This window comes from Lagenorhynchus albirostris, chromosome 6, assembly GCF_949774975.1.
Source record: "Lagenorhynchus albirostris chromosome 6, mLagAlb1.1, whole genome shotgun sequence".
Taxonomy (NCBI): Eukaryota; Metazoa; Chordata; class Mammalia; order Artiodactyla; family Delphinidae; genus Lagenorhynchus; species Lagenorhynchus albirostris.
In genome coordinates this window covers 13,483,857-13,496,249 of record NC_083100.1, presented here as the reverse complement: position 1 = coordinate 13,496,249, position 12,393 = coordinate 13,483,857, and the positions used below count along the sequence as shown (strand labels likewise).

At 42.5% G+C, this 12,393-nt stretch overlaps 1 protein-coding gene across 3 annotated transcripts in view; it reads right to left on the bottom strand.

Moving 5' to 3' along the window:
- The window catches only part of DOCK10 (dedicator of cytokinesis 10), a 277,694-nt gene that overhangs the window by 144,313 nt on the left and 120,988 nt on the right, over positions 1–12,393 (bottom strand). For all 3 annotated transcript variants that reach the window (XM_060151258.1, XM_060151257.1, XM_060151259.1), the window contains exon 2: positions 10,216–10,335. In XM_060151258.1, the coding sequence (XP_060007241.1) occupies positions 10,216–10,335 (120 nt within the window). The remainder of the gene's footprint in view (positions 1–10,215; positions 10,336–12,393) is intronic.

The window sequence follows — 12,393 nt, the reverse complement described above, 5'->3', positions numbered from 1 at the left end:
TATTTTACAACATGCACATCTAATACCTTGCACAGAGTACACAAATACAAGAAAAGGAATACATGTATAATAACATGCTATTAACCTCAGTTATAGTTTGTCATAATGCTGGAGAACTTGCGTGAAAAAGCAGAAGGGCTCCATACAATTTCACCTTTAAGAACTGTATTGCTTCTACTCATTTTTGATTCCTTTTGTTTTCATTTTTTAATTGGAGTATAGTTGATGTATAATATTACGTAAGTTACAGGTGTCTAGCATAGCGATTCACAATTTTTAAAGGTTCTATTCCATTCACAGTCACTACAAAATACTGGCTATATTCCCTGTGTTGTACTATATACATCCTTGTAGCTTATTTATTTTATACACAACAGTCTGTACCTCTTAACCCCCTAGCCCCATCTTGATCATTTTACATTTCTTTCATGTATCTCTGCTGAAGCAAAAATAAATCGATCAAATAGGAAAAAAGTATACAGAGTCACATTTGTTAAGTAAGGGAATTAACATGGTTACAAATAATTTCTTTTCTGAGAATTAGATGCTTTCCGACCACTACAAATTGCCTTGGCCACAACAGACTTCCTGTTCTCTTTAATAAACCCTCTGGTCGACGATCAGTAGAGCTCAATAGCATGAGACGGATCTGAGACTGCACTGGAACGCAGCCGAGCTGCTCATCGGGTGGGAGAGTCTCATAAGGGCCTATTGTCCAGAGATTAGGCATCTGGAAATAAAAACTGTCCTTTTATTTATGAAATGAGGCATGCAGACCTGTGTTTGTAGTTTCAGGTCCATGACATTCAGACATCACCCACGGCAGCCCTGACACTCTCTGATTCTTTCTACTCTGCAGTGGGTAGTCTTTGGGGCTTTGTCACAGCTACCATGCTGCTGGCTAAAATGACTACAGAAGACTTCATTCCAAGCACATAGGGGCCATGTCTCAATTGGCCAAAGGCCACCGTCAAAGTCTAAAAAAGAAGTTGCTTTTCCTATGTCGGAGCTGAGCAAAGCTCCCTCTGACGGTATTGTAGATCCCAGCTGCTCAAAAAAGAGGACAAAAATGATGGTGTTTAGAGTAACCCATCATTCTGAGCTCGAGAAGCCAACAAACCTCACAATAAGGGCTATTAACTAACACTTTGTGGTCAATTCCAACGTAAGCGTGTGTTTAAAAGTAATCTTCACCTAAATTTCTCAAATTAAGACACTGATACTGGTTTTTATCCTAGTAGAGCAGACACTTATACTACATTGGTTGCTTGAAAAACATTTTTTACCCCATTCAGAAGAGTATTGTGATTTTATTTTTTGACATACATGAGAATTCACATGAATACTTTCATTGTGCTTTAAGGGAAAGGTCTTTCTTGTTTTGCACGAATAGTGAGCAGTTGCCCATAACTGGACCCTAGTCATGATCCAGCCAAGTCAAGCATGGTGATTCATCCATCATAGTGTTTAAGTATATAATTAGGGAACCTTGGAGACCTGTTTCAAGACATTTTAGTCTTGGACAGGCAAACCACGGAGCAAGTCACTTCCCTTCTTTTTTCTGTGCTTCATTTTCCAGGCTCCAAAATGTGTCTCACCTCCTCCATGGTGGTAAGGATGAAACGTTTTACATATGGAAAAATGTGAGTATTAATAGAACACACTGTTCCAACAACAGGAATATACTTATTGCACCAAGGTCTCCCCTTGGCAAGGACTCAGAGGCTGTGGTCTGAGCTCACTCTCCAAGGAGGTACGGCGAAGAAGCCTGCTCCATGTGAGGCCTGCAGATATGCCCTCATGAGCAGCAACAGGCCTAAGATGGGAGCCAACCCACCGCAGCCAAGCCGCCAGGGCACCTTTTCCCATGGCTGCGGGCATTCTTTCTTCCGCGCTGGGCTCAGACCTGCACATACCTTGCCGTGCTCCTACTCTCAGAAAACCCTTTTCTTTCCTTGTTCTTTCCTAATCTCAGGTTTGACAAAGATGCCACCTTCTTTTGAAAATCTTCTCTAATTCATCCAACATACATCTTCTCTTCTCAGAATTATATCGTTTACTGTCTGTATTACCCATGAAGTCTGCAGCTTAACTGTAGAATATTGTAGAACCCAAAGCTCTGCAAGTGATTAATTCAGCCAGTCATGTTACGTGTGTGTACTTTTGTATGTAAGCAAGCCACATTAAATCTGCTTTCGTGATAAAATGTAACTATACATGAAATGTTTTGCCATGTTTTTTTGTTTTTTTCTGTTTTTTTTTTTTGCGGTACGCGGGCCTCTCACTGTTGTGGCCTCTCCCGTTGTGGAGCACAGGCTCTGGACGCGCAGGCTCAGCGGCCATGGCTCCCGGGCCCAGCCGCTCCGCGGCATGTGGGATCTTCCCGGACCGGGGCACGAACCCGTGTCCCCTGCATCGGCAGGCGGACTCTCCACCACTGCGCCACCAGGGAAGCCCTTGGCCGTGTTTTCTATTGTGTCTCTGGTATACTTTGTTATCCCTTTTAAAGAATGAAGTACTTGAATGCAGACATGTCTTCAGGATTTTTTTGGTATCCTGTCTCTGAGCACCTACATGATCCCTACCTTAATGCTTAGAACAATCCTTTTTTTTAAAATATAGCACTGTTATTGAAATATAATTGACATGCCATAAAATTCACCCTTTTAAAGCGAGTTCAGTGGTTTTAAGTCTATGCACAGGATTATGCAATCACCATCACTCTTTAATTTTAGAACATCTTCATCACCCCCAAAAGAAACCCCATATCCACTAGAAATTACTTTCCTTTCTCCCTCCTCCCCAGCCCTAGGCAACTTTAATCAGTTTTCTGTCTCTACGGATTTGTCTATTGTGAACATTTCATGTAAATGGAATCATACCATGGGTACACTTTTGGGACTGGCCTCTTTCACTTAGCATAACGTTTTCAAGGTTCACCCATGTTGTCAGTACTTCATTCCTTTTTATGGCTGAATAATATTCCACTGCATGAATATACCATATTTTGTTTATCCACTCTTCAGTTAATGGACATTTGGGTTGTTTCCACTTTGGATTATGAATAATGAGGCTATGAATAGTCACATAGAAGTCTTCATGTGGACATATATTCCTAGCACAATCAAGTCCAGAGCATTCTCCACATATCCTTACTGAACTGAAGTAAGTTCTCTAGAATCCCTTCTCTGCAATATTGTAATGGTACCACTCACTGTGGGATGCAGGGAGTTAATATTTTCCCCAAGTCATGCACCTTATTTTTCTAAGAAGCAGCTGGCTCAGAGCACGCTGTTTAGACAGAAACTCCAATAGCAAAAGTCAAGGTACTTATGTTTGATTTCTGTCATCACAGTTACTCTACATCCTTGAACATGAGCCTTTCCAAATCTCAGCTTCATTAGCTTGTAAACGAGAGGGATATTATAACTAAGAATAACCTAGTTTGAGAAAGACCCTTACTTAACTTTTAAACTGCAATCACAGCGTTCTTGCATGAACACCAAGAGCCATTTAAAGTCTGCTTTTCAGGCTAAGAAGCCAAGGATTTAAAAGAGGTGGACATTCTTATAAAATGTTAGGCTGTGTCTCAGTAAGAGATGCAAGAAGAAAAAAATAAATGATCACGGCCTTTCTGCTTTTCCATTTAAAAGATATTAAGGTCTTTCTGCTTCCTCTTACAAAATGACCCATGTGGTTGAGCCTGGAAGTCCCCACATACCAGTTGCTTTTTATAGCTAAAAACAGGCTATGAAAGAATAAATGTTAAGAAAGCCCAGTTCACGAAGTCTTGTTAATAAGCCATGAAAATTGCAGGATGTACTGGAGAGCCCTGAGACTCTACTTCTGAACTACTGGTATGAAGAAAGGATTTGAGAAGATTATGTTATCTCTTTCGACAGGCTACTTCAGATGTGCAATGTAGACCTTTGACTTTGAAGACGCCACTGACCAGCACTGAAAGTCTAACCTTTCAAGCAGAAGTACTGTTTCTTGTTCATGTTGGTGTCCTTGCTGTCTACAGCAAGTAGCTCACAGAAGGTGGGCCAGGAAACTGAGTGGAAATAGAGCAGTTTGACAGGGGTGGGCAGTATGGAAATACAGGTGATCAGGTGGCCTTTCCACAGTGTCAGTATTGCTTTTGGACCTCTGAACTTTCTTCTTTAAGGTTTTTACATCTCCCAGAAATGATGCCACTTTAGGCTTTCTGTATCTTTCTGTATCATTCTCTCATTTCTGCCTTTCTCAAGTTTTGTTCTGCTATTTTGTATCAGTTTCTCCTTCGACTGAGACACTCCCCAATATGATTCACTGTGTCCTTGAAACTGTTGGTTTTTTTTTTTTTTTTTGCGGTATGCGGGCCTCTCACTGTTGTGGCCTCTCCCGTTGCGGAGCACAGGCTCCAGATGTGCAGGCTCAGCGGCCATGGCTCACGGGCCCAGCCGCTCCGTGGTATGTGGGATCCTCCCGGACTGGGGCACGAACCCGTGTCCCCTGCATTGGCAGGCGGACTCTCAACCACTGCGCCACGAGGGAAGCCCCGAAACTGTTGTTTTTTAAAATAGATCTTTACTGGAGTATAATTGCTTCACTATACTGTGTTAGTTTCTGTTGCACAGCAAAGCGAATCAGCCCTATACATCCACATGTCCCCATATCCCCTCCCTCGTGAGCCTCCCTTCCACCCTCCCTATCCTACCCCTCCAGGTCATCGCAAAGCACCAAGCTGATCTCCCTGTGCAAACTGTTCTTTAGCTCTTGTTTTCCTTTCTTACTCTCCTTGCCTATTTCGTGAAGCCACAATCTGGTGAGTAAGTTCTTTATTTTTTGGTCTTAAGTTTCTATTACTACCAGCTTCAAAGAGAAAAATGAGAAAAAACAAGAGCAGCAAATACAATTACTGAAGGAGTGCATGTTTTTGAAATGAATGAGTTAATAAATGCATCTGGATGGCTTATTCCAAGTAATCATTACGATGCAAGCAGTACAGAAGATCACACTGCTTTTCCCCAGAACCCACGCACCAGAGGAAGAGTTTCTACCTCGTGGGCCAAGAAAGAGGAAAATGCTTCTACTTTGGCTTCTTAATCTGGAAGAAGACGATTTCCATTCAATGTTCAACAATCTTTATTGAATGCCCATGAGCCAGACGTTGTGTTGGGTACTTAAAATGCAGATATGAATTGATTTCTCCCTTGCCTAGTAACAGAAAACAAGTGAATAAGTACAGGGTGCTACAGGGAGGAAATCAGCCTTTGTTGATAGCAGCTGAGTACCAGTCACTGTATCGGATGGAATGAGCCTCTGGGGAAAGGGATCCCGAACTTAGCGCTGTTGTTTTAAGGTGATGTGTTAAGTTGTGTCAAAGAGGAAAGTATCATATTAATGATCTCAAGAAAAACCAATGACTTCATTCTCTTTATTCTCAAATTTCATTTCAGAATAGCCTTTTTGGTTCCTAAAGGTACTCAAAGTTATAGTCTAAAATAATAACATACATGTGTCTGAAAGACAACTCGTGAAATAGATATTCATTTTCCACCTGCTCGGTGCCGAGCGCCGTTCTAGTTGCTGGGGGGTCTTACCATGATCAAGGCAGGGACACCCTTGTCCTGCTTGGGGTTACTCACTGATGGTGAGAGAGCGAAAAAGCAAACCAAGATCCTCCTTGGTAGTGGTAAGTATCATAAAGAGAAGCAAACAGGGGGATGTGATAGAGTAACACAGGGTGGAGGCGGGGTAATGCAGGTTGGAAGTCAGAGATGGTTCTTTGAAGAGGTAGCATTTGAACTGAACCATGAATGGAAGAAACGAACCAGCTGTGTGACGGGAGTAAAAGGCCCCACGGAGGGGGTGGGCTGGGGAAAAGCAGGGAACACAAAGAACGCTCGGTATCTGTGTAGTGACCAAGGGAAATGGGGCTAGGAGAAAACGGCTCAGAGATGATCAGGGGCCAGGTGAGAAGCTGGATTTGACTCTAAAGGCGATGCAAAACCACTGGAAAGTTTTAACTAGAGGCGTGGCGTTATCTGACTTGTATTTCCAAAAGCTTCCATTGAATAAATCAATCAAGGCAAAGAAGGATGCAGGGAGACCAGTTAAAGACCACTTCTGGGGATCCAGGCAAAAAAGGATGACGATGGCTTGGGCCAGCAGTGTGAATGGAATACTGTCCTGGTAAAAAATAATCTCCTTTACGGGGTATAGAGGACCAGATGAAGACTTCGTTTCTTGTTGTTTCTTAACCATAAGCATTCTTAATCAAGTTTAGTGTTCATCCTTATTAGGGCACACACTCCTTAAACACAGGGCTTTTGTTTTTCTTGTCAGTCTGTCTTGTCTAGAAAGTGCTACTCTGTATTCACGCCTTGTGGGTGCTGAATAAATACTGATTAAGCAAACCGAATAATGAACCATGTCTACTGCAAGCGTGGGCGCCTGGTAACACGGAAACACAGAAGTGAGCTAGATTTTCCCGTCCGCAGGGCACAACTGGGAAGGACATTGGAGGGAGGGTGGGGAGTTTGGGGCCGCTCCCCTCCTTCCATCCTGAGATGCTTTGGGATTGGAGTGGCCACTCAATTACTACCTCTCATTGGGTGACTGCTCATATCCCAGAGCATCCTTACTCATTGCTCAAGGATGGGCCTGGGAAACGATACCCTAGCCAGGTGAACAGAAGCCTTGCTGTTGGCGAGCAACACCCCTGAAATGTGATGCAGGCTGTGGATGGAGCAGACTGTGGCAGAAGGCATTTAAAGAAGGGCTTTACTCCACATGGAGGGAGAGGAAGCCCCCCCAAAACGAGCATGGTTGTACTGTATAGAGGGGATCCCCAAATTTCTTCTGTAAAGGGTCAGATAGTAAATCTTTTAGGGCCCTCTCTCTCTGCTGCAATTACTGCACCTCTGTTGTAACTCTGCAGCTGTATCATGAAAGCAGCCATGGACAACAGGTGAATGAATGGGTGTCATTGGGTTCAAATAAAACTTTATTTATGGATATCAAAATCTGAATTTCATATAATTTTCATGGGTTATAAAGTATTCTTTTTTCCCTTCAACTATTTAATCAATTCTATGAAGAAAATAAAACAGGGTAGTGTTTAAAAAACGTAAAAACCATTCTTAGTTCTCGGGACATACGAAATTAGGTAACAGGCCACTCATGAGCCCTTGTTTGTCAACCCTTCCTCTGTAGAGTAGGAAAGCAGGAAACCAATCCATCTGAATGTTGTTCAAAAACTGGCAACTTTACGTGGTAATAATATTCAATACTCTCCTTTAGTTTGTGAAAATATCATTTCATGGAAATGAAAATTGAGCTGTTTGTCTAACACAATATTTTCTGATGATAGGGTGGCATCAAACCTGCCAACTGGGAGCCATGCTGCCAGCCGGTTCCCAGCTTCTTCTACACCCTGTTATGTGCTCTCCATGCAGAGGCCAGATGAGCTTTTAACAACATGCACCAGGTCACTCGTCCCCCTTCTTGAAACACTCCAGTGACTCGCCACTTGCCTTTCCAATAAGATGCAAATGTCTTATCTTGTCCTTGCCTGACCTCAACTCTGACCACTCTGGCTGTCCACCCAGACCTCTCCTGGGCCTTCAGAGCAGCTTCCTGCGGCCCCAAACCCTCCTTCCTTCCCCAGGCTTTAGCAGGGTTGGTCTTCTTTGGGAATTCAGAGCTCAGCTCAAATGTCAGCTTGTCAGAGGTGCCCTTGATCATCCAGTCCGGCTCAGTTCTTCCCCTCGTTACTCCTATTACTCGGCCCCGTTCATTCTTCATAGAACTGGTCTTTATCTGAATTATCTTGCTAATTAATTTATTTACTTATTTGTTTTTTGCCTGATTCCTCCCACCAGAAGGTAAGCTTCATTAAAACTAGGATATTTCTGTCTAATCACTGCTGTCTCCCCATTCTGAGATATTTTAATACCTAACATTTGGTATTATACCTTCTATATTTGTTGAATGAATAAAGGAAGGACATCGTGTATGGGGTGATAGAATGTTACGTTCAGAATTGTGCTAGCATGTTACCCCAGTTGGGGATGAGGGTGACTGTGTATGACAGGGTGGGGGGTTGGGTTGGGGTGGAAGACCATGGCCTTGAGAAATGGGCAAGGACCAGATCATGGAGAAGCCCTTGGGAAATACTACAGTGTTTGCCCTTCGTTTTGAAGGCAATGGGGGTGGCCACAGATGGGTCTTAAGCAAGGCCAAGATAAAAGAATTCAGTGTATTTATTGGAATGTTTACATTGGGAAAATAACAAAGCACTTATTATATGCTCTGTTTACACAATTAAGGATAATAGCAAAGGACACAGAGTAATCAGACCAGTCTTAACCTAAATGAGTGTGGAAAGATGCCAAAAAATGAATTCAAATTCAGTACAAATGTTACCTTGCATCTACATGCCTCCATTCTCTTCTTGAGCTGGGGGAACTTGGAGTAGCTTTTGACCGTATTTCTGAGTAACAGAGCTAGAAGAAAAGGGGCTCCAAGTGTCAAGCTGTTTGTGTGTGTGCTGTTTGACAGAAAGAGACTGTTTCAAGGTTTACCCTCGGTCTGAAAGAAAATGAGGATGCAGAATTAAAAAGTAAAACGTGGTTCAACTTTGTGCTTGCATTTCAGGCCCCGTGGCCCCGTCCTACCACGGAAACAAGATTTCTGTCCAAGATAAGCCTCTTTTAAAGTGTGTCAAACACTCAAGCGAGAGACATTTAAAAGTCTGAAAAACAGATGGGAAGAGTTTCTTTTTCCTGTCTACAAATCTGTCTCCTTTCTTTCCATCATTCTCGGTACTTGGAACAGAAAATTGTTGACTTCCACACACCTCTTTTTTATTAATTCAAGGAGAAAGGTGAAAAAAATGAACCTGTAGAAACCAGAAGCCAGATCTGCCCCCAAGATAAGAGAAGGAATGGAAGTTTGAGGCTGTTTGAGGAAGTGGAAGCCCTGGGGCCCCAGCAACTCGTCAGAGGTTTCCACAGACAGTGGCTGTGCCACAGGTTACCTCAGAGCTGCTTTTTCATCTGCTTTAAGAAGAACCGAGGGGCAGGACAGCAATAAGGACGCAGACGCGGAGAATGGACTTGAGGACACGGGGAGGGGCGAAGGGTAAGCTGGGACAAAGTGAGAGAGTGGCATGGACATATATACACTACCAGATGTAAAATAGATAGCTAGTGGGAAGTAGCTGCATAGCACAGGGAGATCAGCTCGGTGCTTTGTGACCAAGAGGGGTGGGATAGGGAGGGTGGGTGGGAGACGCAAGAGGGAGGGGATAATGGGGATATGTGTATACGTATAGCTGATGCACTTTGTTATACAGCAGAAACTAATACAACATTGTAAAGCAACTATACTCCAATAAAGATGTTAAAAAAAAAGAAAGAAATTATATCCACACACACAAAAAAGATGTTCATTTTTGTGATGTCTGAGACTACCTTTCTCTTACAAAAAAAGGAAAGGTCACCATCTGCCCATTGAGATCTCTGTTTATATAGATATTCACCAACAAATTAAACATGCTTCAGATGACCACAGATGGAACGCTTGGGACACATGCATGCCCATCACCCATAGCTTTATTGTGCTTGTCTCCAAAATGAATTGCCTTTGTATTCATTCCCTGCACCACCCTCTGGAGTGTTCTGCGTGCCAGTGAGCATCACCCTAAATGGGACACATCTCAGATCACAGATCCTTCCGTGAAGACGCACTCGCCTACCTTTCCTTGCCCACAAGGCTGAGCAAGGGACAGCCACGATTAAGGGTGATTTTTAAGACCTACATCTTTTGTGCCCCCGCCTCTGCCTTTGGTTGGTTCCAGTTGCTTGGAAGCTTTCAGTTACAAATGGCCTAAGGGAGGAAGTGTTCTGTGAGGCTAGGTAAGTGGTTAGAAACCAAGATACTGGCAGGGACAATAGTACCACCTGGAGCCAGGCAGCTCCCCATGCCCCTTCCATCCCGGGTGGCCACAGTTATCACTGAGCCTCCAATCTTCCAACTTTAGAAGACCTTGGGCACTTTCTATACTGGATATGCATTCCATCTGTGATGACGGTGATGTAGGGTGACCACAGGAAGAGGGCTGAGCTCCCCAAATCTATAAGGAAAGACAGCGACACAATTTGGGAGGATCTACTATCACCTTGTGGGCCCTCCTGAACTTAGATGGCTGGAAAAGACAACACTTACTGAAAAGTCGTCACTGGGGAAGAACAGGAGATCTCGAAGGGGATCATTCTGATAGGTCTTTTCAAGTTCTTCAATGACAGTTTCATAATCCAGAGGCTGGAGAAGCCTGGGCTTTTCTTGCTGTAGACAAAGAAAATATTGTATTAACCACTGAAACGGAGAATCTTGCTTTTTCTCAACATCTGGTTGGATTTCATTTCTTAGAATCACCAAAGCTCTGATATCGTGCAACCCTTCTAAGAGAGTCATGGAGACTCCAGGCATTTGGGGCAAAGCCCCAAATTATTATTATTTCCAGATCTTAAATAATATGAGAAGATCTTGAAATACCTGACATCTCACTCAGTAATTTAAGCGCCAAGCCTCCAGTGCACATGGCGTTCAGCCTTGTCACATCCACAGAGTAGATGTTTATGTAAACCTGATCTTTGTTAATGTGGAGAAAGGCCTTCTCCTTACTTGCTATAGTATTATGATGATTATCATCAATTTTCGTGAATTAGATACTTCCTTGTGAGGTCTACTTGGGTCTATTTTAAGCCGTTGGCTCCCTGCTAGCAATCAAAGTAACACAGACTGTCTTCGTCGTCACTGAAACTTGGATCCTGTGTCAGGATTAATTGCTTGGCTCTGAGCCTCTTTGCCGATATAGAGAGAAGTTGGGTAATTCTTTAGTAGGATTGAACAACACAGTTAATATGGAAACAGTGTGCTGAAAACGGAGAAGAGTCTGAAAAAATAGCTAGATAATCTCACCACATTAAACTCCTAAAGCCAAGGGGAAAGACACCTCCCTCAAAGAAGCTGCCCGAGAGATATTTAAAATGCCAGTGGGAGAAAGGTGGTTGTTTCATTCTACAGTTGATATGTTTACGCCAAACTGCATAGAACTCACAAAGTGAGAAAGATTGAGCCCAAAATGAATAATAAAATATTACTGAAGACTAAGTACACAGTCTAAGTTCCCTTAGCCCTTGGATGAAGCATTCATGCAGCCTAAATAAAAAAAGGATCATTGTTTGGATTATTTTTGGGCTCCTGGAAGCTGGATGGGTCAATGTGAAATCTGCATGTTAAAGTGATCTCATAAATGAAAAAAAAAATTATTTTATTTTTCACGTCAATGACATCAGCAGACACTTTCCCACCAACCCCACCCCTCCCCGCTCTGCAAAGCCCACAGATTTAGCTTCAACTTCTAAAGCCCTCTCTGGAGGATCTCTGCTGGTAAAGCTCCAGAAACTGTTACCAACATTTTAATAATTGCTAATGAGCTCCTCAAAGCAGCAGTCAATGTTTTTTTCCAACTATAAAAAACAAAACAAAACAAAATGTAACACAGTGGGCCAACAACATGGATTTCCATGTACTTTCTGCACCGAAACAGAACAAAAACAAACCCATTTTACAAATGCTTGAGTAAACTGAGGATGATGAAAGGTGAATATCCTCTCTGGAAGGGCCCTTCAATGAAGATTGCTGATGTAGCAAATAAAAACACAGGACTTCACGCTTGGAGGAAAGAAGAAATTTAGTTGCCCAACATAATCCATTTAGTGAAAGCTGTGAGACATTCAATATTTTCAAGTAGAAGATACAGAGACACTATGGCATGATGGGTAATTGAAAAAAAAGCCCTTCTTGCATCCTTTCCCTGCCTTTTGATATAATTATTCTATTTTAGACTTCTTTTAGGTTCCAATTCCCTATTTTCCCAGGCAAAAATTAATTCCAAGAAGCACAGATTGATAGCTCAAGAGGCAAATGCAGGCTGCAGACGTTTGTTTTGGCTCACTTATCTTAATGATTTTAGTTGGCTTTGAATGTCTTTGAGTAGTGGTATTTCACTCCAGGTCAGCAACAGACCTCAGTAGCCTATCACCTCTTACCCTGCAATGTCACATGTAAAAAACCTTTTTTTTAACTTTTTATTTTATATCGGAGTATAGTTGATTAACAATGTTGTGGTAGTTTCAGGTGTACAGCAAAGTGATCCAGTTATACATATAAATGTATCTATTCTTTTTGAAACTCTTTTCCCATTTAGGTTGTTACATAATACTTAACAGAGTTCCCTGTGCTATACAGTAGGTCCTTGCTGGTTATCCATTTTAAATATAGCAGTGTGTACATGTCAATCCCAAACTCCCTAACTATCCCTTCCCCCCACCCTTGCTC